Source organism: Castanea sativa, chromosome 9 (assembly GCF_040712315.1).
Source record: "Castanea sativa cultivar Marrone di Chiusa Pesio chromosome 9, ASM4071231v1".
Classification (NCBI taxonomy): Eukaryota; Viridiplantae; Streptophyta; class Magnoliopsida; order Fagales; family Fagaceae; genus Castanea; species Castanea sativa.
Window position 1 is genome coordinate 37,558,229 of NC_134021.1, and position 27,001 is coordinate 37,585,229.

Consider the following 27,001-nt stretch of genomic DNA (forward strand, 5'->3'; position numbering starts at 1 on the left):
TGGTTATATGCTATATGTACTCATAGATTGTGCATTGCACGCACTAAATTCCTACATTACGGATAATATCACACTCTGCTATTTCATTATTGGTCCGAATAAGAGATACTCACCTCATATTTTTCTGACTTAACATGCGGCAGAGCACAATAAAAAAAAATTAAAATTAAAAAGTGTAAAATTTATATAATTTTGCACAAAAACGACCCACATTAATTCGTATATAATTATGTAAATTTATAAATTTGTTACAGTAACCTTATAATTCATTTTATATTTAGTTTTTTTTTCTTTACATATCCCAAGAATGGAGGAAGAAATTAGATAGTGGTTTTTATGGGCAAAAAAGAGAAACAATTACAAAATTCAAGAAAATTTGATATTTTAATGAAATGTGGTGTAAAATAGATAATTTGATTTGTGATGTTTTAAAAAATGAGTATGTAAAATTTAAAAATAAGTTTTTATGCTAAAATAGACCGTTTTTCACTAGCTGATCTGAATGCTCAACAGCCTCAACCTCCTATTGAAGTTATTAGGTCACGTGGGGCATTGCCAATGAAACAACCGTAATTGCTGAGGTTTGATGCAAAATGTCAGTGTAGTAATGACTGCTATCGAACATATTATCAAACATTATCATCTTGTAACTTTCTGTTCCAAAAATTCCTACTACACAGCCACCCCTGAGGTCATTTTGTTACAAATCAATTAGAACGAAATCAAAAAGAAACGGATAATACGCATTAGGGTACATTACATATTGGCAATAGGGCTGTCAATTTTAATTTTTCTATTTAGTCCCTCAAGATTCTATTCAAACGTTAGGATTGACATTGGCAAAATTGAAATTTTAGAAATCAAATCAACAATAGCCCTTGGCAAGCTTAAAAGGGAAACATTATATATTGTGGAAGTGTGTAAAAAACCAAAAATTAACTGTAACTTGTAAATCAAAATCCTTCAAGAAAGCCCATGAATTTAAGCTCATCATGGTGTAAAACTCCCAATTGCCTACACTGGATGTGATCTAGAAAACTATTGTGTGGGTCAAAAAGCTTCAATTTTTTAGTAGGATGGCATGCTAAATAGAGAAAGAGTCACACAACTTTATATTAAACTAAAACAAAATCTATTTTGCCACAAAAATATGTAAAAGACAATACATTAGCCATGAGAATATTTCATAAATTTTATATAGTATCTGGAGAACAGCCAAAAGTATTAGCAAGTAGGGTGAAGCAGTGCACATACACCAACTGCACACTCTAGATGATCAAGGGTGGATTGAAAACTTTGGTAACATTGGAGCTCATATTCTCATGTTAAATAATACAACTTCAAAGAAAAACCATGACATGGTAACAACACTACAACAGTACTTGTATACTACGGTAAAATCTGCACCTATCTACTATCCTAAATTTTCCTATCACACCCAAAAAGAATACAATTCCATGCATTTTAACCCAAGGCTCAGGAAAATGGGATGCCTTTGTACATGGCGTCAATCACAATGAATAAGAAGATGCAGCAATGAAGCTCCTGCACTACCACTATATAACTCTTAAACAAGTTCTCACTTTTCACTTGTCTGTCTTGTGGGTTGTATACATAATGCTTGTACACTTAAGGCACCCTTAAATATCTAACTGGTTAAGGTTAATCATGCTTGCAGAATTCTGTATGAGCTCCTTCCGAAAATCCACCTAAGATTGAACAAGAACCATTAGCTTCTGCAGAAATATCACAAGACAGAATTCTGGAATATTACAAATAATGACAATTGCCAGGAAACAGTAATATTACTCCATCATCTGGCATTGCAGTTGAGAAACTTAACATAAGACCTAGAAAGTATAAGGTGATACAAAATCGAAAGTCATGTAATTTTGTCAAAAATAACATTATAATTTGTGCATAAGATGACAGAATTCAATTCCTTCGGTTTTTTTTTATAATTGAGAGAAAGAGAATCATACAATCCCCAAACTACAAAAGGTGAAAACACCATCTCAACTTAATTTATTAAAATAATAAAAATTGTAAGCAGCTAGCCAATTAGCCAAGAGCTCACTTTATCATAAGACAACTAAAACGCCCCTATATCATGAATCATGATCTACTTACCCGGGAACCCATAAGGGAGGAAAAGACAACATTTGCTTCAGCGGCATCTTCAACCACTAATTGCTTTAGCAACCTTTGCTCTGGATCCATTGTTGTTTCCCACAATTGTGTAGGCATCATCTCTCCTAGGCCTGCATTGCATGCATATAGATATTATGGTATATATAACTCAAACCAACTAGAAACCTGATTTTTTTTTATTTGTAAGTTATGCACCCATGGGTCTTGCACCCATGGGTCTTGCACCCACGACCTTACCCTCTATCCCATTAATAAAGGAGGATGAAGTGCCATTTGAGGTATAGCTCATTGCTACCATGAATTAAATAGTTAGCTCTGACTCCCACTAATAGAACAAACTATGGAAAGCCAACAAGTACAGACTTAAGAATAACGTTTGTCATCACTTAAATTCCCCGCAGCACAGGGCATGACAAAAAAGAGGGCTTGCAAACTCATAAATATGTCACACATTGGATTTACCACGGCAGATTGCAGAGATATCAGAGCATAATCATTACACAATTCATAGAGTATTCATGAAAGCAACATTGATTTAGTGTCTGCCCACTGTAATTTACATCTAGAAGTTGACAGAGTATACTGATTGTGGGGATTGAAAGCGATTGGAGATGTAGTGCTACATAGAGGCAGATTTTTTATAGGATTCCAACAGAAACTATCTTCAACACAAGAAGTTTTATGCTTCATTGATAACACATATAATAAATACAAATTTTAATAAGCAACAAACTATGCATCTTTGCCATTGACAAAAAGTGGCTCCCTTACATTGTATCGTAAAATAACAGCTTTCCAAAATCACAATCATGTATTACACGACACCAGCGTCACCAACACACATTTTATAAAGCACAGTTCCCTTTCAAGAAAATGGAGCATGAGTTACATTTGAGAACCTACTCTTGATGCTGAGATAGACAAAGAGGTACTTAATGTCGTGATCCAAAAGCATCTACAGTGAATGGGTGAGCACACATACTGAAGTGAAGCCATGTGGACGTAACCAAAAATTAAATTCTAGTATTTGTATAAATGATGGTCAATTAAAAAAGCACTTTATTAGGTTAAGTCAAATAGAGGTTGTGTCTTGATGTCATGACAAGTGCCTTCCACCAAAAGCAACAGGTCGTGAGTTTGAGTTTGAGTTTGGAATCAACCTCTCCAAGGGAAAAAAATAAAATAATTGGGGTTAGGCTACCTACCAGTCACCTATCCTAGCCCCGCAAAACTGAGAGCTTTGTGCACTAAGTATGACCTTTTTATAATTAAATTACATCAAATTTGTGCACATGTCAAGTTCAAAGGTAATAAGTAATAGCAAATCATAAACCACACATGCACACACACATACTCTCTCAACCCTAATTTGTTAGTTCAGTATCCATTTTTGGCTGTCCCAAAATTCTTGGTCAGTTTTAAAAGTCAGTGGTCTTTAATTTATTGACTTCCCAATATCCCATGCCCTTTATTTTATCCAAGTTTAAATTCTTGAAAGTTTATAAGAGCAATTTTGAAAACTTATGTATCTTTCTTTAAGAGACAAAGCATTAAATGACGTTCCCTTAAAAAGTTGAATTTTGTATACCAGACAAACAAAATGGAGCATAAAGAGTACGTATGTGTGTTCCTGAGTGTGTGAGAATAAGACCTCCCAATGCATTCATCACAACAAAATATGGTTTTTATCTTACCTTTAAACCTCTGAATGTTGTATGATGCATTTGAAGGGAAAGAACTCTGAAGCTTTCTAAGTTCAGCATCATCATAGCAGTAATATGCTTGCTTTCCCCTTTCAACCTGCTCATTTCAGAATAATAAAACAGCAACTTAACTTCATTATTCAAAATAGATGCCCCCTGGTTACATTATAGCCAAAGGCAAACCTTGTAAAGTGGTGGAACACCAACGTATATGCAACCTTCATCAAATAGGGCTCTCTGCAAGCAATAAATACTGCATCAAGTTCCTATTTTAGATTGAATTCATTCAGCATTTGGAGTAGGGTTTTTTTCCCTTTGTTTACATAGAATGAATTTGCAGACAATTAGTTCCATTTTCTACCTGATATCTAAAGAAAAATGTCAGCAACAATGTCCGGATGTGAGCACCATCTACATCAGCATCTGTTAAGATGATAATCTTGTGATATCGTAGAGCCTCCTTTTTAAAGTCCTCCCCCTGAAACGGAAAAAAGAAATTATACACACACACACACACACACACACACACATATATACACAATGAATGGCTAAGCAATTAACATTTTTTTTAACACTGTTCAGCTGATCCTTAAGGAGAGTTTTTGAATTCTCTTCTTTTCCGGATTTTGGTTTGTAGAGGACAGAATATAAGAAAGTGAGGAATATATTGACATATTTTCCTCTCAAGCCCAACAAAATTTTCTCTTCAGAATAGAGAGACCTAGAGAAAGAAAGATACTAAAATCTCCTCTTTATTTTCTCTGCATTTTCTTTTCTCTGTGTATTTCTCTTCATTTAGTCCACTTGATTTTCTATAATGACATGTGAACTAAACAAAGTACTAATGAAAAGATGTAAGAACAAAGAAAAGAAAATAAAGATATAACCTTTACTCCAAGTCCAAGACCAAGAATGAGATTTTGAATCTCTTCATTTTTGTACATAGCTGCCTCATCCTTTCTTTCAATGTTCAATATCTTACCCCTCAGAGGGAGAATAGCCTGCACCAACATTTTTGTGTTATTATCAGAAAATTATTATTAAGATGCCAGTCAAACACTTTCTTTTATATATATAAAAGATTTTGTTGCCAAAAAACCTATCTCATGAACAATTTTAAAAGTATGAGATAGCCATGCAAACACTTTCTATTCCCCACCATTGGGAAAAGGGTGATGATATGAAAAAAAGTGGCAGTTTAGAGGTGCCGTAGATGGTACAGGTGCGAACTGGCAACGCAATTGTAGAGCAGCTGAATTGGTAGGAATAAGTTGTGTTGGCAGTAATACTGAGGAGGAATGGAAATGCTTGCTTTCCAGGAAATTAAAGTTTGCTTCCACTATAACCATTTCCTTTCAGCTTCTTAGCATTAAAAGAGATTAAAATGGCAATCTGTAGGAACTTTTCTTTTCTTAATTTTTACTTGAATACAAGTGTTCTATAGTGACAAACTGACAACACAGAAATTAACTGAACTTAATTGTGACATTATTATTTGTCTTTCCTAGGAAAAGAATATGAACTCTTTTTTGATAAGTAGGAAAAGAATATGAACTTTCCTAGCAATTGCTCTTGACAAGCTTGCACAATTTCTAGTAGATTGAGAGATATCAATATTGCCAAACTACCAACTGGGAGAAGCTAAACTTTACCTGAAAGCGCCTATCACGACCTTGTTTTGCACTTCCGCCAGCTGAATCTCCTTCAACTATAAAGATCTCTGCAAGAGTACAATAACCAATATCAAATTTTAAATGCTCAAACTAATCATGTGAAAATGTTCCTTATGTTCTTAACAAATATTGAGGCCAAAAGAGACTAGAGAAATCCAAGTTTAGGAATTGGCTATCAACTTTTAATTCAACTATTACAGCCACCACTCTCATAAATAAATACATCCAATTGGTTTTATCAAACCAAGGCAATAAATAAAAATTTCTCCATTTCTCTGAATTAGATGATGGAGTTCAAGCATCCTAGCAACAGCACAAATAACTGCTTGAGTCATTTCTGCTATCAAAGGAGCGATCCAATTATAAATAATAAAAAATGGTACCATTCTTGAATACCAAGTAGCAATCAAAATGAACTCAATGGTAAGAGTTGACCACTAGACTATGATAATAATAGATAACAATCGAAATCTTAATCTTATAAATAGACTTAGTAAAGTTCAATACAATAGTTAGATGCGTCATGAATTTTACACATATTGTAATGTAATATACAACTTACATATAAATCTCAAAATCATTGTGAAAAGCTTTGTAGGATCTTGAACTTATAAACTCATTATTGAATCTAAGGTTAGGAAATATGGTACAAACTTGTTACAGAAGATTTCTTAAACTATAATGCCCTGGATGTGGAGCTTCTCTACCATGGGATACATGGTGAAATTTCAAACCTAAGATTTTTTTTTTTTAATAAGTAAATTTTATTGAATAAAAAAAAAAAAAAAAAAAAAAAAAAAAAAAAAAAACAAACAAACAAACAAACAAACAAACAAAAGAAGAGGTGCCTCCAAGTACACAGCTTGTGTACTAGAGGTGCATCATAATTCAGTTAAAAATACAACAATCAAGAAAATCCAGCAAATTAGAGAAAGAATGACCACTTAAGGAGCCATTGAATCAAACACAGATACACTGATTCAATTTTTTCTGTTCATGGAGAAGTAAAATGGCTGTGAGATAAGGTGCATACAAGTTTACTTGTACTAGTAAAATCGAACAATAAATATGCATTTATGCATATACAGTATACCACAAATGTTAGTATCGGACACTACGTATCCCATACAATTCGAATCAGTAAAACATGTTGAATTGTATTTTTGTAATGGGGAGGCTCATGTATCCAATGATTCGCGTCTTGGATGGGGGGATAATCAAAATTGTAATGAATCAATGTATGGGTTTGTATTGTTCTGTACCTGAACTGGTGCTGAATCTTTGAGAAAGAAGGCAAGGTGCCAGGGAGGTTGTAAACAATCTGTCAAACTGAGTGATACAGAATCCATTTGAAAAGTAGTAGCACAATTACTTGTTACTGGCCTAAAGCACTGGGGTGGCTTATGGGACAGTCACACACAGAGAGAGAGAGAGAGAGCCAGAAAGGTTGGTCTTGAAAGGGCTCTGTTTAAAGGAGGCAATGGTGAGGTTTGAGGTTTCTGTGTCTTCTTCATTGCAGAAAAAGAGGATGAGAAAGAAAGGGAAGAGGAGCTCCAGTTCGGGGTAATAAGTGGCTGCCTTTATAAATGACACATTTGATGCTGAGGACCATGTGTTGTGATGAGCTTTATAGGAGGATGATGCATTGCAAATTTATCACTAGATATGAAGTATGATCTGTGTTGTTATGTATGTTGGTTCACGTGGGGCTCCCTTTTCCTTTGTTCCATTTCAATCATATAGTTTTCCCATTAAAATATTAGGAACTATATAATTATTGAAACAATATGTTCAGAAAAAGAATTATCAAAATAAGTCATGCTATCATCTTTAAGTAAAATTAATTTGAATACGTATATTTTTATGTCTTATGTAATGATATGTAAATATTATTGCACAAATGACTACAATTATTTCCCAACATATATGTAAAGAACTCTAATTTTTTTTTATAAAAATTTTAAAAAGTATTGATGTATCTTATGATTCACATACAATATGACAACATTGACAAGAAATACCAAAAAAATATGACATTGATCACAAAACAATTTGCGTTTTGACAACTATGGTAGATACAATTTACTAATACATTAAAGTTTTCCAGCATGCAAATGCATCAAAATTTGAAACCTAACATTAACTTATAAAAGATTAAGTAGGAACATCAATTCTTTTTCTTTATTATTAAGAAATATATAATAAAAATAAAAAGGCAAAATGCAGCTTTCTATAGAGATAGAGAGAGCAAGAAAAAAGACATAACAAACCAATGTGTTTGCACAACTGTATGGAAGAAAATAAAATGGAATAAATGTAGATATTTTTGATAAGTTCAATTTCTAAGAAGAAATTAAAAAGCAGGAAAAAAAGAAATAATGATGGAGGTACAAACACAGTTTTCTGATAAGAACAAACAGCAGAATATGAAGGAAAAAAAAACACGCTGTAAAAAAATTCTACAGAAGCAAATATATAATTAGCATGTAAATAGTCAACAAGTAAGGGAAAAGAAAGCCCGAATAGATGGAGCAAAGAGGAATCATGAAACATTGTGGATATGAAGTTCAGATCAGAATATTCAGAAGTAAATAAAGACATCACGTCATAGGAATTTATCAAGTAATAAACTTCTCATTAGAATACACATCTACATAATGTTGCTGAAATTAAAAACAAGAGAGAGCTCTCACAAGAAAAAAAAACAAAACATACCTGACTCTTCAGGATTTGTGGATGAGCAATCAGCTAGTTTTCCAGGAAGAGATGATGATCTCAGTACACTCTTTTGTCTCACCAATTCCCTTGCCCTCTTTGCTGCCAGAGCTGCCTAAAAAGGGAAACAATAGATAAGAGGGAAAGGTCTGAATTTTAAGATATGTCGATGGTGGACATACTAAGCAAGAGTGTTTTGATTAGTAAAATCGCTACTGAATCAAAGTAGTGTTTTGAGCCACAACAAGATACCTTGAGAGCATTTAAAGACTTGGAAAGGACTAAATCAAGAATATCAGGATGTAACTCCAAGTATTCAGTAAGATATTCTTGAACAGATTGATCAACCACTTTTCGTACCTCCGGATTTCCCAACCTAGTCTTTTGGCAACAGACAGAAAAACCAATACAATAAGATAACAGCAATTATGGAAAAATAAAGGAATGATGCAAACATCAAGGTGTCCAAAGCAACCATGTGAGCAAAAGAAATCAGTTCTCAATTTCGAATATTATAAAATAGGCAATACCTTTGTTTGTCCTTCAAACTCTGGATTTGGAACCTTGACTGAGACAACACATGTTAATCCCTCCCTTACATGTTCACCACTTAAAGTAATGTCCTTATCCTGGAATAATACAGATGAAACTTCACAATACAGATGAGCTACTTTCATTTTACTTTCTACTCATGTTTAATGTATGGCTCACAAGAATCAATGGAAGGCAGTAAATCTTCAAATCACATATTCCTGAGACTTGCCTAGGAGGCATTCACTTTTTTTTTTTTTATATAGGTAATGAAAAAAGTTTATTAAGAAAAAAAATAGACAACCCGAGTTCATTGGGGATGTACTATGGGGACATTCACTTCTTAAATAATACAAGCAGAACAGCCTGTTTCTATAGGTAACTACATCTCACACCCGTACAGCAGAACTTTGGTAACTTGTTCTCTGGTGAAAAACTCAACCATTTTTTGTTTTTCTGTTCCTTTACACACCATGAAGAGAAACTAAAGACATTTAGAAGATGGAAGGCAGGACAAAAACCTTTAGTAGCTCATAATGGAAACATATAATGCGGTCCTTCAAGCATACAGCTAGACATGCAGACGCATCTGATTTACCCTAGTACTTATTTTCACAATAAGATGCGTCTAAAGCCATGGTAAAATTGTCTGACCTGACATTTGTAGCAGAAATAATAGTTACCCAACTCCTCAATGGGTCCATTTTAGATGGGGCCATACTCATTTCATTCCCCCCCCCCCCCAAAAAAAAAGGCTGTGATAGCTAAGTTTCATACTCATCTGAAACCAACCCCCTTCCCCTTACAGTCCATCCAAAAAAGAAATGAAAGAATCATTTCCTTGGAACCAGTAGGAGTTGGATGAAGAAGGGAATATCCACCAAAAATATACATGAGTTATTTGTGATCTTTTTAATTTTAGATCATAATTTATTGTCTTTCAGTTTTTTTTTTTTTTTCTTGTTGCCTTTTGTGCTTCAGATTGATTTTATTACTAATCAAAGACCTCTCCCACCCTAAAATCCCAGGAAAAAAAAAGTAACAGAGTTTGTTGGTATGGTTGGAGAAACCCCTTGAAAAATGGAAGAAAAAATGCACCTTGATAGATTTTGACTTCTTTCCAAGGCTATTCAGAGTTCTTGTTAAAGCAGCCTTTGTACCATCTATATGGGTGCCGCCATCAACCGTACGTATGCTGTTAGCATATCCCAGCATTGTATCTGAATATGCATCAGAACACCTAGTAGAGAATAAATGAATTAATAATCAAATCATTAAATACAAGAAATGATCATCAACAATTTGAATAATGTTATCCCAATAATTTGAGAACTGATGTCCTTGACATATAATACATCCCCTAATTTTGACAACACCATGTTAATCCCAACTCACAGAGTGATGCAAGCACCAATAGGAAAGGTACAGATCCATCACTTTATAAAGGATAAAAAATTATTTTAACAACACCCCTATTCCCACCAAAAAATGAAAGTTGAAAGAAATTGTATCTTTTCTCTTTGTATTCCATATAAGATGAAGAAGGAAAATTTAAACATGCGCAGGAACAGGGGATTAAATGATTTACCATTGGAGAGCTACATCAATTAAAATGCCCTCTTTTTCTTTTCTGAAACCCACGACGTCATGAAGCGGTTTCTAAATCAAAGAATCGTCAGTCTACCAACTTCAAAAAAAGATGCAAATGCCAAGAAGCCCATAGATGGTCAAATATCACAAGAATCATAAAATATAAAATAAAATACCAGATCATCCTATTCATCACAGGGTTTGTGACCTAGTGGTATCCAGCTGTCTCATTAAGAATGAGCTAGGTTCAATTTCTTAGACCCACTAGCAGAGTAACATTACATTATGGAATATGGATATAGAATGTTCATGCAAATGCAAATATGAATGCACACTAAGATAAATCATATTTAAATTATGCCAAGTATAGAAATTAGAATTTAGTAGTGTCAACTCAAATCTGGAATTGCTGGTATTCTTACACTATCCACTTCACTCATTTGAAAGCCTCCATGCATTACTAGTCATATAAAAAGATACACAACACGCTGCTATACATGATATAAATACTTACAAAGGAACATGTACGTGTGCGTGTGTGTGTATAAAGAGGTTCATAACAGATCTCAAACCGATATGAATCCTACATCCAAGTGGAACGGAACAACTACAGATGCACTACAAAAATAGTGAAGATGGTTAAAGGTCAAGCATACCTTATCAGCATTTAGCCATGTCACATATTCAATCAATCCCCCAGCGTAGAAGTACTCATTATACTGGTCCTTGTCCGGATCACTATCCTCTTTTTTCAGAGCAATAGTAAGCTGCAAAGGTCAAGTCACAGGCGATACAAAGAATCAGAGAAATTTCATATTGCCACCAGCATGCCACATGAAGAACATAACTTTCCATCAATAATTATTAAAAATCCATGAGTTAACGTATGTGAGGAAACATCAATTCACCTAATCAAAAGCTATGATTCTACCTTAGGATTGAGAAAAGCTAGCTCCCTAATTCGTCCAGCTATTGTGTTGTAGTCAAACTGAATAGCAGTAGTGAAAACTGCATGCCCAGAATCAAACAAAGCATATACATTAATCACTGTGACTCTCAATATATAAAGTGGTATAATTCATAATCCAAAAACCATAAAATGTATATGAGGCTTGGAGGGTCACAGAAGACCTTCTTTGTCAGGCCAAAATCTGATTTGTGTTCCTTGATGATCTTTCAATTCAGGGGGAAGAATTTGACTTAATAAAGTTGTCACAGGGTTCCCGCGAGCATATTTTTGCTCATATTCCATTCCATCACGCCAAATGGTAACTTCTAGTGCCTGTGAAGTAAGACATCACAATTGAGTCTTCCATACAATGATAGCCAGCGCTGGAAACCTCAAATATAGACAAAGCAAGACATAACAAGTGACAAAAACTCAATTAAAGAAAAGCTAATCTATATCAAGGTGTTATAATGTGATTTCCCATCTGCCTCCATAGTGCGAAGCAAGAACTGCAAACCCCAAACATAGACAATGCAACACATAACAAGTGAAGAAAAATCAATTACAGGAAAATCCTCAAATGTTCATTATTACCATGATGATATGTCAAGATGTTATAATATGATTGCCATCTAACTCCCTTTTAGTTTAAACCTTTTATTCCTGATGCTTTACATATGCATTACGAAGTAAAATTCATACATTACATTAAAGTAAAAACCAATCCTTATGTAAAATAATAATAATAAAAAATAAAAACCCATAAAGGTTATTTTCCTGAGTAAAGTTAAACCACCTTAATGGAAATGCAATAATTAGTATAGAACCCACCCACCTCCCCCCCCCCCCCAAAAAAAAACCCCCCCGGGGGGGGGGGGGGGAATTTTATAATACATATAAAAGATATTTCACAACTTGATCCATAGCCATAAAGGAATTAACAGTCCTCAAAAAATCTTATAAGTAGACACAAATGTAGATACTTTATGATCATAGGAGAAAAGTAGCAAAAAGAAGTGATTAGAGAGACAATGCAGACCTCAGACAAGGCATTAACAACAGACAAACCCACACCATGCAAACCGCCTGACACAGAATATCCACTACTGGAGCCACCAAATTTACCACCAGCGTGTAATACCTGCAAATTTTGACAAGTATGAATATTTATCAATATAAGCAGTATTGTTATAAATAATAATTTATGGAAAAAATGAGAAAAACAGGAGAAGCAAATTCATTGGTACACAGGATGTGTACAAGGAAAGCAAATGTCTACCCAAAATTACATAAATCTACAAAATCTAAAACAGAGGGTATGTCAAGACTGATCAAAGCAATCCTCCATTCAAACAAGGATAGAAGAAAAATGCGCTTCAACTCAATGATAGAACACTCCTCCCCTTCAAAAATTCTGTTGTTCCATTCTTGCCATATGTTCCACATAATAAACTACAGATAACTTCTTAAACAGATGCCAACCTATGTTGCCCAACACCTCTAAACATACAAGCAAGCAACTCAATCACTTGTTTAGGCATAACCCAGGAAATACCAAACAAGCTAAATACAAAGGAACATAACTCAGAGGCAAAAGGACAATAAATGAGCAGGTTGTCCACCAATTCCCAATCATTTTTAAACAAAATACCTGTTAACAACTCAAACATTTCTCTTCCTCAAATTATCCAAAGTTAGAATCCTCCCCTTCGCCACTGTCCAAGTGAAAAAAGCTACCTTAGCAGGAGCTTTCGCCTTCCAAATACTTTTCCAAGGGAAGGGGATATTACTTCTATCAGATAAAATTGAATAGAATGACCACACTTCAAAAGAACCACTCCAGGCAGTTACCCATAAAACTTTATCTTTCCTCATTCCCATCCACCTTAGAAGAATAAAGAAGAGCAAAGTAAGATTCCAAACTTGCCAGTTCCCAATCTTGTATCGGTCTAACAAAAAGCACATCCCAGTGCGCAATCCCATTAAGCCAACACAAATACTCCACCACAAACACATCCTTATTTATTGCTATGCGATACAACATTAGAAAAGTTTCCTTGAGAGATAATTCTCCACACCATAAATTGTCCTAAAAACATATTCAAAGACCCCTTCCCACCTCAAATTTGATATTTTGAGAAAACCTTTCCCAACTACCTCTTATGTACTTCCATAAAGAAACCCCATAGGGTTCATTTGTAGCTCCAGAACACCAACCACCCCCCATCACTGCCATATTTGTTAGCTATTACAGTTCTCCACATAGCATTTGTCTCCATAGCAAAATGCCAAAACCATTTTCCCAATAAAGCAGTGTTAAAATGAGTGAAACTTCTAATCCCCAAACCACCCGATTGTATTGGCTGACGTAGACTTCCAGTTAACCAGGTGCATTTAAATTTCATCACCCAAACCAAATACTTTTTTTTGGACAAGCCACATATCAAAACACTATAATTCAAAGTTCACTTATACGCATTGAATTTATCCATCTCCTTAAAAGTCTGACATAGTAGGTTAGTTTTCAGAATTGTAGATGCAAAGAGAACCTTTTAATTTACCAAGCATCTCTTGTTGGCCAGAAAATCACCTTTTTTTGTGCATAGTAAAAATAATGCCAATTAACATATGATTTAGTGCAAGTGGTGGAAATAGAGTGCTCCATGGACAATGAGGAATTTGGATTTTACAATTTGCTTGACCAATCACCCAAACATAGTTTGAGAAGCTAGATGATACCATGGAAAGGTATACCAACAATAAGCACATCAAACTATATATTCAGGAATACAGGGAACCATAAATCTTCATTTATTTTAAGTGGTAGACAAATGATGATTCTAACCTAAAAAAAAAGCTCTAATGAAAATTGTCAATATATGCAATAATACCGTCAACACAGTCTCCAGGGAAGATTTCTTGGTAGCTGGGTGCAAGTCAGTAGGAATCTGCATTGTACAAGTCAAATAAGAAAACAAGTGAACATAGTAACAAAACATATTAAAATCTAGCATAAATAGGTCATATTTCTTAAGCATATTATTGGAAAGCCTAAATTAATATAAAAATATATCATATTCCCCTGCTCCCCCTGTAAATCTATTCCTGGTTTAGGACTACTGGTTCTTAACATTCCAGAGTGAACAATATGATAGTTCTTACTTCTTGGTGCTTTAGTGTACTCCACACTGTACAATTTCTGCAGGCATCAAGATGCGTATAAATGCATAAAACATACCATTGTTTATAAAAGCATGTCATGACAAAATGTGCCAACCTTAATAACTTTTTTTTCATGAAAATTTCTTTAACCCAAAATGCTCTGAATTTTGTACAGCATCATAACAAATCAAGGAGCAAATTCAGCAATGTGCAGCAGGAGATGTGTAGACTCTTGACATAAGCATAGCCCAAAAATCTTAAAAGCAAATGCTCAAACTGATATTGGTCAAAGTTATGTCCAAGTAGAAAACAAGCCCAACAAACACAATGCACATAAAATACTACAGCCTGATAAATATATCCAGACTGAAATAACTGAAGATAAACCATACCCCACGACCATTGTCAGTAATGCTCACAGAACCGTCAGCATGCAAGACAACATCTATTTTAGAAGCAAATCCAGCCTGAGCCTCATCCACAGCATTATCCAATATTTCATAAACCTAAACGAGCACAACAAATGAACAAGAAAACTTTTATCTTCTTTTTTTTAGGGGCTCTGATGAAGTCAGCAAAATGATAGTACTAATTCTACAAAAACCAAAGTGAGGAAGATTATACCAAATGGTGCAAACCACGAGGTCCCGTGCTTCCAATATACATTCCTGGCCTTTTCCTAACAGGGTCTAAGCCTTGCAGTACCTATTTCATCAAGACAACCAGTATAAGCCCAAACCCAGAACTTTCTCAACCTGAAAAGTTAAACCCCCCTCAAAGCTGATATTCAAATAAAACCATTTCCAACAATAAGAAGCACCTTCCAATACAATCAATGTCAGATACAGTAACAGCATAATTCACAATAACAATTTATACATTACTGATATAAGTGTACAATGTTTAGTATACACTAAAACTACACCTGAATTTGATCAGAACCATAAGCTTTTGAACTGGCACTTCCTTGTAGAGCCTCGGTGGTGCTCGTTGACATGAAAGCTCTCGGAGACACCGCATTTTGAGTAGAAAGATTCGAAACCCTTTTCAATGGAGAATTCACCTTGACACTACAAAAAATACAGAATTGTCATCAAAACAAAACAAACACTATCTAAAACCCCCCAAAAACCCCCCATTTGGCTTCAACTCTACTTTACTGACGAAAAAAAAAATCTTTTTTTCAGAAACAGAAAGAACAGAAAACATTAAAACTCCGTTTGGTTGCTAAGAAAATGTCCTCGTAACACTCAGGCGAAAAGAACCCCCCAAAAAAAAAAAAGCAAAATTATGTTTTTAACTCAAACTGAGACTAAGTTCTTCACTCCTCCTTAAAAACCCACTTAAAAAATTCAAAACTTTATCACATTCAAGAAAGTTTTCTCTCATTTTCCTTTGTTTTCCAGGGAACCAAACAGAAACTAAGCAAAAAGAGAGAGAGAAAAAAGACAGAGAGAAGTATACCTGGATGGCTTGAAGATGAGAGAAGGACGAGAGAAAGAGAGAGGATATACAGAAGAAGAATGGAGAGAAGAGGAAGCCAGGAAGCGAGAGGCCATGAAACGAAGTGAGAGGAGATAAGAGGAAGATGAAGGCCTAAGAAGAAGCGCCATGACAATCTCAGTTTCCTTTTCTTTTGGTTTTTAACATCAAATGTTAATAAATGGAGGGCTTTTTTCTTTTCTTTTTTGAGTGCTTTGCAGAATTTTGACAAACATAACTTAAAACCCTATTGGGCCTTTCTTAGAACTTACATTTTGAAATTTAAACCCCTGTATAGGCCCAGGATTTTATTATTGTTATTATTATTATTTTATAATTCAATGACTGGGAAAAGTGGATTGAAATTATAGATGTTTTTATTGGAAAGAGAGATGCCAACCGACTGAACTATAAGAATTTTTTTTTTCTTTTTTAAGAGTTGCTAACATTTTTTATAGGGGGCATCTAATTTGGATCAACTTGATGTAATCAATTTTTTTCAATTTTGAAGACCAAAATTTTCGGTCACTGTAAAAGTCACATATCAAAAATGCAAACCAAGTTTCGAAGCCCATTTTTAGATATAATAACAAAATTTTGAATTTTAATCTGCTTATCCATGTGAAGGCCCAATAGGCTATATATCATACATGAGTATCTAGTTTGGATAGTCTAATATTTGGGATATTGAGCTTTTACTCTTATTTTACAAAAATAACAGCAATATGTCTATGTTTTGAAACTCAATTTTAGCAATGTCAAGTTTTATACATATTTTGCTACTTAATTTTTTTTTTTTTAAATTAAGTGAAATTCAATTTTAGCAAAGTCGAGTTTCAATTAAAAATTTACATATAACTCGATTTTGAGGTTATCAAGTTTTATACCTAACTCAATTTCGTAAAAATCGAGTTTCAAAAGCAGAAACACAAACCTAAATAGTTTCAAAACGGAGACATATTGCTGTTATTTTTGCAAAATAATGACAAAATCCCAATATCCCTTCTAATATAATCATTCTTTACTTTAAATTTATGTTTAGTTAACAAAATAAAAGTATTAATGCTATAGTCTACAGATAACTTCTTTCACAAAAACCAAAACAAAAACAAAAACAAAAAAAATCACAATTGCAAAGTTGATTGACTATGAATGAATTTTTTTTTATTTTTTATGGTGGTCAACTATGAGCGATGAAGAAATAATTATGGATCATTAAATGTCAGTTGTGTTATGTGACCACTACTCACAATCGACCAATTCAACAATTTTTAAATTTATTATGAAAAAAATTGTCGGTAGCATTACTAAAATAAAGAGATTACTTCAAAACCACCAGAACCAAAAATTTGGGCCACTATGAAAGTAGCATATCGAAATCTCATATGAAAATCTAAAACACTACAAGACCTTCACTCATCTCCTACTTAAGTAGCTGGAATATTAAACATGTGAAAAAAGGAACTGTGGGGAGTAAAAGGGCCCAAGCGGGCATTTGGGCCTTTGGACTCTAGCAAGGAGGGCCGATCTGTTCTTGAGCTAAGAATTTGTTAGCACTGCGAATCGGCCCATACGCCGAGGGTCCGAGGACACATTCGAGTGTGAGTTTATCCTCGGACAGACACAAGAGAACTCGGAGATTCACTACGAAGGTCAAAGCAGAATTCTGGAAAGACTGTTGGTTAAAAGAGGGAAACCCTGAACCTTCTAGATACACCGGTGTTAGAAAAATATCAAGAACAAAGGCTGCCACCTCCACATTAAAGACTCTGCACCTACCTTCCTGGCCGCATTAATGGAGAAGTGACCCCTGAACAGTAGAACTGAAACTTCTAGTCACTATTCAAAGGCACTAAAAGAAAAAATATCTAAAGGAGAGGGGGTTTGAGCAACACGTGGATAAATCATCAGGAAAGGAAGTATTTAAGGGGGTGAAGGCCAAAGAAAAGGGGGATCAGTCAGTAACCAAGAAAGAAATTAAGAATTGTAATCTTTAAGAAAGAAAGAGAAATAATACAGAAGTAGTCCTCGGCTCACGTTCGAGGAGGTCCATCTGCAATTACCATTCATTATTTACAAGTGTTTGCACCCCATAGCCTGTTATCAAGTTCTCAGTACGTCTAATCTAGATTTTAAGCCCACACTCTACAAATTTTATTGTTTAAGGCTCATTGGGCCTGAGCCCATAATAATCTTTGGGTCCAGGTGCAATTGTGCACTTACAGGAACTACAACAGAGTAGCACACGACCTTGCTCAATTTGCAAGGCAAAATGAGATTTCACAGGTTTGGAAGGGGGTCTCTCCTCCTATAGTGCAGCAACTTGTACAAACGGATTGTATGTAACTCTCCTGTTTGAGCTTTTATCCTCTACTTTGTTGTACTTCAATTTCTCTAGCTAATGAATTCAGATCTTCTTATCCAAAAAAAAAAAAAAAAAACTGGAATGGTCCCATGGATGAGCAAAAATGAAAGAAAAACAAAACACCTTCTATTAAATTCATAATATATTGTTATTAAATCGTTTAAATAAAAGTGGGAGATAAAATTATCAAAATTTTCCTATCTCCCACATAATTCCTCAAGATTAAAAATGTTTTTTTTATTTAAGAAAAATAATGAGTTTAGATGAAAAATTAACATTTCTCTTTTTCATTCACTTACTCTCTTATCGGCTTTCACTTTATTTATTATTTATTATTTTAGTTAAATTAAACAAAAACAAAAATTTATCCATCCCTTTTCTATTTTCTCTCTCTTTTTTCCCCCTTTTTTCAATCCTCTCACTTTTCCATCATAGATTTTTATCCTTACACTTTTCTACCCTACCAGAAGCAATTAAAAACATGGAAACGATGAAGCTCACATCCCAATTTGAAATGTCAAGGTGGTTGTTAATTGTCAATCACATGAAATCATGAACGTAACCAGTAAATAGTCTTGGAAAAATTATTAGGTACTCCCGGAATACCGGAATACCATAAATGCATTTTCTCCCATCTCACATTAATAGTGGATCCCACCATGAATTTAATTAGTGAGACCCACTATTTATGTGAGAAGAAAAAGTACACATTTATAATACTCCGAGAGTACACAATAATTTCTCATAATCTTGGGACAGAGACAAAGCAAAACTTGGATGCACGCAATGGCCATGAAAGCAATAAAATCAAGAACATGGCGTTTATCCATATCAATCCAAACGAACAACAACCCGGAAATTTAACATTTGAATGGAAATAGTCAAGTTAGCATGGCAGTAGTTTCTTGTAAAGGCATATTTTTAACTTAAGGCAAAGCAAGACCATCCAAGTTTTTACCATTTTTCAAACAACCCACCAATTATTTGCCAAAATTTTTAAAAGCACAATATCCCGAAAACTGTACTAATAAGTGATAAGATCTTCCATACCTATATACAGTTGTACATAGTGATGTTAATGTTATAGTAGTTTCAACTTTCAAGGTTCCTTCACTTTGAAGGAGGTAGTTTTATCTTAAGGGATTTCATGGCGCCCTTAACTTGATGATATATCTTTGGTAATAACATTAGTACACAAGTATACGCCAAATATACATGACAGGATGATTTCCTGGAAAACCTAGAGTCAGTTCTTTACAAATCGACTACCTGGCTGAGACAGTTTAAATATATGAACTGGGAAGACAAAACCATATACTTATATAGACCGGAGAGAGGATAAATTAAAGAGATGCCTTTGTCTGGTCAATTACATAGGACCTGCAGCAATTTCATTTGCCTATGGGTTCCGTGCATTCCTGAAATATGAAGCAAAAATTATTACTGGTTAAGAGAAATGGCTGTATTTTTATATACTGAAAATGCTTGGATGTTGAACAAAATTGTAATAATCTCCATGATACAAAAGTAGCCTTGCTAAAATTATTGACCATAAACCTTTACCACAACCATGGATGTGTGACAAAGATGCAATGTAACCACGTCCCTAAAGCAGGAGCAGGAGACATGGAAAGAAGATATAGCCGTATAGAGCTAATATAACATATGATAAATTTTTTTTTTTCTAATTAATCACATTACGTGTGCATTTGACTCTAGCTTAAAAAGCCAGCTTCCTTTACTATTCAGCTTATTTTTGCTATTATTCATGAGTTCTGCTATCCTATTTCAACTAACTTTTATCTTTATTTACAGTACTTTCAGTAAAAAGTTTTTAATTTCAACAAAATAAGCGGATCCCAAACAGCCCCTACATAAATTAACATCTACAAGACACATTTCCTATTCCTTGCCATGCTGTAAAGAATATCAGTGATACCATAAAAGTTGCTTAAATTCATGATACCATAAAAGTTGTCTCTTTATGATTCAAATCAAATGATCTACAAAAGTAAAAACTATTGTCCAAAGGATCATCCCTCTTACTAGCTATAGATAAAATAAAATATAAATAAAAAGGGAGGAAGGGGGGGGGGGGGGTTTGGAAGAAGACTCCAACAGTATGGAGCACCAAAATGGCGATCACACATTTCACATTGCCCATATTTGTATTTTATTTCATTTGTAGATTTTGAAGTGTCTTGCTGTGTGTGTGAAATATTCATCTTCATTGGATCTTTTGGTAGTAGAAACGTGTGCTCGCCTGTACTAAGTGCTTTATTTAAAGTTACTATACGTAATATATTTTGTTTATAAGCAATATATTAATAAAGCATAGAAAGGGGCACAACCCCATCACATGAGATCCACAAGAGAAACACCTAGAAAGAAAATGTAGCCTCTGATATTTAGAAGATCAATAAAGTCACTACAGATTTACTTTTACACAAAGTAAAGAACTTTACCTTGCAGAAGTCAAATGTGAACTATTTACAGCCCCCCTAGGAGTACTTATACGCCGCATCCTCTGATCATGATCCTTGCTGACACGTATAGCAGCAACTTCCTTTTCCTTAGCAGCAACTTCTCTTCGCATCTTTTTAGCTTCAACTTCCATTGCTTTGTTCAATGTATCAACCTTTTTTGCCAACATCTGCTTAATTTCACATTAGAAGAAAGAGATTAGATTAAGAGCATAAATGGGGATTAGAACAGGCTGCAAAATCAGATCAGTATGCAGTCCAACCTCAATTGCATCATCCTTGTCCTTGAGTGTCTGATCTCTCTCATTGCAAGCTTTTCTCAGAGATACAACCTCTTTTTGTAGCATATCATACAGCATTCCAGAAACATAGTCTTCATGTTCTGGTTTGGTGTTTCCAATTGGAGTTCCATTTGCACTCTCCATGTGAGTAACATTTGTTTCACTAATTAGGTTATGATCACAGGTATTGGTGGGCACATTATCTTTCCCACTTGCATCTGGTATCAGCTTACCTCTATCCAGTGATCTGCTACCACCATCAAATGATCTAGTCGAGATATTACCATGCTTTAATAATGTGCTAGCACTGTTTGATCTGAGAAGCCCATATTGTGAATTTGAAGTTCTCTTTGATAGATACCCATTGGAGGATGACTTTGAGAAATTCTCTGCTCCACCAAGAGACTGACGCCTTGAAGATCCGTTGCTTATGGTTCTCCCTTCTGAGGCAATGCGAGAGTTACCATTAGACATTTTAAGCCTTTCCTCCAAAACCTTGAATCGCAATTGGTATTTTTCCTAAGAAATCAAGTAATAAATGAACAATCAAGAAATGAATATTCAGCAAGTAACAAAAGCAGGGAATGAAGTTAATAGATTAGCTTACACACTTTAAGCTGCGCTTCTGCCTTTGCGGTGCGCTCAGCTACTGCCAGTTTATCACGAAGCTGTTGCATTTCTCCCTAAAAATACATGTAAAACTATATTTAGTCTTCACAATACCTTATAATTTATTGTACTTCAAAACAGCAATATTCAGCTTTCCATAGCAACTATGTACTTTGAAACACTATACTCCATTTTGTGTTTTATACAAGCAAAATTTATGACTATGTTTCACATGGTCTAACTATATGTCACCCAGTCCTATTCTGATATCAACCTGTTTAACATCCTGGTTTCTATTATATAGTTGGCAATAAAAATCAAAATTAAAAATAACAGACAAGGATATATTGTTGTATGCCTCTTTCTTCCATGCATCATGAAAGAATCCTAGCTCACTTACAGTTATTAGATGATAAACCCAGCACACTACAAGAAGACTAGGTTTTGATGTTAGTTCAAACACTTCCTATTTTATCAATAAACATATAATTTGAGTACAAACTAACAGCAGAACCAAGTGTTTCAAGAATATCCGTAGCAGAAACATCCATTAGAGAGTGACTTCCAGCAATAATACTTGCTCAGTATTCAGGGTATTCTTTGAAGAAATGAACTTTGAAGAACATGATAAAGAGGCATTGAATGGGTAACATGCCTGAAAAAATTTTCTTTCCTCAAGCCATTGCTTAACAGGCATCACTTTGTCATTGGCATCTTTCCACTCATTTGCAACTACAGTGGCAACACGATTTGCAGTAACCTTCGCACGAGCTACTTCCCGTTCTAAAGTTTTTCTCTCCTCCTATTCAAGCTTGAAGATTAGAAGCAATTTGGAGCATTTCTAACACATTCAAAACGACTACCAGTTGTTTTGTAGAACTGAAAATTCCAAAGGTAACAGTCATTACATTCATCTCTTGCACTTTTCGTTGATAATCACGCACAGCATTAGCAGCAGCACCACCAGCCAAAACAGCCTCCTCAAGCTCACGAACAGTTTGGGTTAGCTTTTCAACCTCTGCAACCTTCTGCCGATGCATTTTGTCCATGATTTTGTTCTCCTCCTGATTAGTGAACAAGACATTTCAAACCAAACTATGTCACTCATTGATACCTCTAAGCACATGCCTTCATTTGCATAGACATCATGGAGGAGAAAATTTTGAATGAGAGGAAAACCTGGCATATTTCAATTTGCTTCATTAGCTCCTGGTTTTTGTTTTGCAGATCATCAACCAAGGATGCTTTAGCCAAAGCAATCTGAACAGTTCTCTCAGCCTCAAGAAGAGCAGCCTCTTTGGATTTAGTAAGCCGATCAAGTGCTCTATTGTCATCCTGCAACTTTGCTACCTAAATACCAAAACATCATGCAGAGGTAGAAAGTTTACTGCATTACTCTTTGAGGTTGATCTATATGAATGGGTGACACTTAACAGTTCTAAATACAACAGTATGACCACAAACAACAAAAAGAAGTCACAAAATTTCAAGGTTAAAATATAAATAATACCTCCAGCCTGGCCAGTTTAAGCTCTGCCTCCAGCGGTGTAATAATGGCCTCAATGGGAGGCATTTCATCATCCTTCTGTGCGGCATGGACCCTTCGAAGTGTAGCTTCAGCTGCAAATTGTGCAGCCAAAGCAGCTTTTTTCTCATCATTTATCTTCTTGATCTCAAGGTTCTGAAGATAATAACATTCTCGTGGTTGTGAGAATAAAAATGACTTCCTATTTTGGTTATAAAAAATAATTACTCCAATTAAGCAACAATGAAAAATAGTACCTTGCTCTCCAAGAGAGCTTCAGTCACTTTAAGTTTTTCATCCACTTTATTTAGCTCATCTGTCAGCTGAAATCATAACCCAGAGAGAATAATCAGAATCCTCTCTATATTAGCAGAATTGAACATCATCCAATACATTGCTTTCTCTGTTGACTATCAATAATCTTTCGATAGTGATAAAAAAAATGTTAAAATATTTTAACATTGTTCATATAGAGACAACAAGATTTGTATATTAATGACAATTGAAATTTTCCAATTACTCTGGTCATATAAAGGCCAGCTAGTCCATTTTGTAAAGGCCTTTTTTCTTTTAGTTTTTTAGCTTATTTGCTTTGGTAAGCTTTAAAAAGCCTCATTTTTGCTAGGTACAACTATGCTTTAACAAATTTCAGCAAATAAGCAAATAAACTTTCAGCAAAAAGTTATATCCAAATGCACCCTAAAATTCATGCCAGAAGTAAGAAAAGTTTTAGTTCTACATTTCTCTATTTTTCTATGAAGATGACTTGACTTTCTATTATGCTTCTTCTTTCTAGAGTTTTTTTTTTTTTTTTTTTGGGGGGGGGGGGGGGGGTGGTGGGAGGGTGGGGAACCTTGAACACTACTTTTGGGACAAAGAGCATTAATATGGCTACAATACAAAGCCCATGGATCAAATGGGCAAAAAAAATTAGGATGTTTATTTTTAAGGAAATTTTAATGAGGATTCGAAGTCACATAATGGAGATATCAAAATATAATTGATGTCCACATGGATCAACTAGAGGATGTGACAAGGTCATACCAAAAACCCTGAAATATTAAACCTTAACAATAATCCTTCTACAATGTGAAAATTGAACTATAATGTGCATGTAATTATGATGTTTTACCATAAATAAATAGAAAAAACCCATCACAAAATATTTATTGGTGTTAATATCTTAAATTTATCATATATGATATAACATCAACTAAAAAAATACATTAACCCCGTTATAAGAATATAAAATAATAATAATAGTAGTAACTAAAGTGGACAGAATTGAAGCATCAAACAATTATAACCTCATCTTTTTTGCAAGGAAATATCAATTTACAGGCATTTCCATTTTAGGCACTTAGATCTTATTATATGTGATAACATGTAATACATATAAACATTGATAAGACAGTCTTATTATATTTCCATTGCACTGAAATTATGTATATTAAAACAATGTTGAGATAACAATCTGGCCTTCATTGTCATTATATTTGTGTTATTATTAAAGCTGTATGATTAAAGAAAGAATATAAACACACTCTTTCTTCTCATATGCATCTTCAGGTCGATATTAGTTCAAAAATTCAGTTCATATTACTATAGTAGCACCTCTTCAACTGCCTTCTCTTTAAGGCGCTCTGAATTCTTCAGAGACTTGATTTCTGCAAGCGCATCACCCAATTCCCGATCTTTATCTGTAAATGCAGTCAAATCCTACAGTTTATTCAATAATACGCTCAATATTATATAGAACTACAAGCATGAATATTAACTCCAACGTCAACCAACCATTGTTCTTAGTTAACATGTACATCCAAGCTCCAAATAACCCATGAATGCTCTTTAATAGGTAGAAAGCGAGGTTGAAATTTGAAAGGAAATAGTTCGCTTAACCCCTTAGATATGGAATAGTTCTTACACTTTGTTGATAAGTGAAGGAAAAAATGTCCTTTTTTTCATTTAAGCTGCGTTCATTATACAAGAATTTAGAATGAGAATTGAATTCCCAAGAATTTGTGAAGATTGGGTTGTTTAGTTGACAAAACTCTCAAGAACTACAATTCCCATAAAAAGTGAGAATTCCAACTCTCACCTTTCAGGTAGGAAATTTCAACTCATATACCTTACATTTGTGACAATTTAACTTTACACTTTTTTCCCTTTTCTATAACTAACTAAATAAAGTTAAGTTTTAACAAAAAACCGAGTTCATTTTTCACCCAAATAAGAACGTTATCATCGTTCAAGGGCATTTGGGTCATTTAAAAAAATCCATAACAGTCACATTAAAGTTACCAAATGAGTAGGTATAAGTATAACATTATTTTAAACAATTAATATATATATATATTGTAAAATTAAAGTATTTTATAAAATACAATACAAACTCAAATTATAAGCATATTTAGCAACATAAACATCAACCCTTATTAATAAAAATTCTTGTGAGTTTAAACTGTCAAGAATTTATAACTGAACTGGCTCTTAAACAGTATTTCACCGTTGAATATAACTGGCATAACTATAAAACATCAATTGAGTTATCTTCGAAAAATAAAATAAAAGTTTGGGTAGCCAAATCATGTCATTCCAATAATCTCTGGTTAACAACATTTCTTTTAACCACAATTCCATATTTTTGTGAAAACACACGCACACACAAAAAAAATCATCTGTATGTTAACTTTAATTAATTTTTTCAGAACAATTTAACGCATTTATCAATAAAAATCACAAATGCATTTTTTTAAAAAAACTTAATCGTGCCAATAATAACGAATAAAAATGAAAATTATAAACAAATATTACACAATTCGGGAAAAAAAATTTCTCTAATTTTGGACAGAATATTACTTAAAAAGAAAAATGTTCGTTTCACTATTTCAATGGAAATCATTTCCTTTAGTAAATCAGAGGAAAGCTCCAATTTCATAAAGCTATTTTTTTTAAAAACTAAAAAAAAAAAAAAATCAATTTTCCACCATTAATTAAGCTCGAGAACAATACTCCTAATGTACACATTCTAAAATTTTCTCGAGAAAACACTTTCTCAGGCAAAAAAAAAAAAAAACACAGAGAGAGAGAGAGAGAATGCGAACCTCGGAGATCATTCTCTAGGCGGTTGAGTTCAACGCGGACGGGATCGGAGCCGTGCAAGAGAGTGATGATCTCATCGACGTCGGAGCCGGCTCTGGTTATGACTCCTCCTCCTCCTCCGCCGCCACCGCCGCCGGCTAAGGCGGCATTACTAGGCTTCCTGGTCCGAGCCTTCAACGAAGCCGATGACGTCAGCCTCGGAGACGGCTCGGCTTCACCATTGCTGCTGACGTGGACGATCGACGACATCAGAGATCCAGTGCTCCCGTGATCATTCAACAGCTCCTTGAAAGAAAGAAAGAAATGGAGAAAGAGAGAGAGAGAGAGAGAGAGAGAGAGATTGGGGGGATTTGGTATTTGTCTGTTTGTTTTTGGAGTATAAATAGGGGTTGGATTAAGAGGGGGGTTTAGGCGGGTTTAAATTTGCTACAGTGAGAGAGTGAGAGTGAGAGTAAGAGAGTGAGAGTTTGATTAGATAGTCATAAATTGGATTAGGATTATTTATTTACTTTTTAGTTAGAAAGCTGTTTTGAACGTGATGTGAGAGAAGTTTTATACTCTGTTTCGCCTCTCTACCTTTGCTATATGCACCCGCACTTCTTTTCCATTTAATTCTCATATGCTCTATATAATTAATTTTGTTAAAAGAGTATCATTTCATGGTAATGTAATTCTAGTAA

At 34.4% G+C, this 27,001-nt stretch overlaps 2 protein-coding genes across 2 annotated transcripts; both read right to left on the reverse strand.

Moving 5' to 3' along the window:
• Positions 1-1,167: 1,167 nt before the first annotated feature.
• LOC142611051 (DNA gyrase subunit B, chloroplastic/mitochondrial-like) lies at positions 1,168-16,139 on the reverse strand. Its single transcript, XM_075783064.1, has 21 exons — positions 15,939-16,139; positions 15,400-15,544; positions 15,099-15,179; positions 14,867-14,980; positions 14,204-14,260; positions 12,352-12,453; positions 11,495-11,645; positions 11,295-11,371; positions 11,020-11,130; positions 10,362-10,432; positions 9,872-10,013; positions 8,773-8,871; positions 8,495-8,623; positions 8,243-8,357; positions 5,507-5,574; positions 4,742-4,855; positions 4,216-4,332; positions 4,038-4,091; positions 3,846-3,951; positions 2,131-2,261; positions 1,168-1,709 (listed from the first exon to the last, which is right to left on the reverse strand). The coding sequence occupies exons 1-21, from the start codon at positions 16,085-16,087 to the stop codon at positions 1,641-1,643; spliced, it is 2,202 nt and encodes a 733-aa protein (XP_075639179.1). The 5' UTR covers positions 16,088-16,139; the 3' UTR covers positions 1,168-1,640.
• A 3,310-nt stretch (positions 16,140-19,449) lies between these two features.
• LOC142610887 (microtubule-associated protein 70-1-like) lies at positions 19,450-26,671 on the reverse strand. The gene is made up of 11 exons (XM_075782860.1): positions 26,324-26,671; positions 24,834-24,919; positions 23,477-23,542; positions 23,205-23,375; positions 22,874-23,044; positions 22,603-22,758; positions 22,350-22,496; positions 21,697-21,768; positions 21,068-21,604; positions 20,787-20,974; positions 19,450-19,739 (listed from the first exon to the last, which is right to left on the reverse strand). Exons 1-11 carry the CDS (start codon positions 26,568-26,570, stop codon positions 19,721-19,723), a joined length of 1,860 nt encoding a protein of 619 aa, XP_075638975.1. The 5' UTR covers positions 26,571-26,671; the 3' UTR covers positions 19,450-19,720.
• Positions 26,672-27,001: the final 330 nt, after the last annotated feature.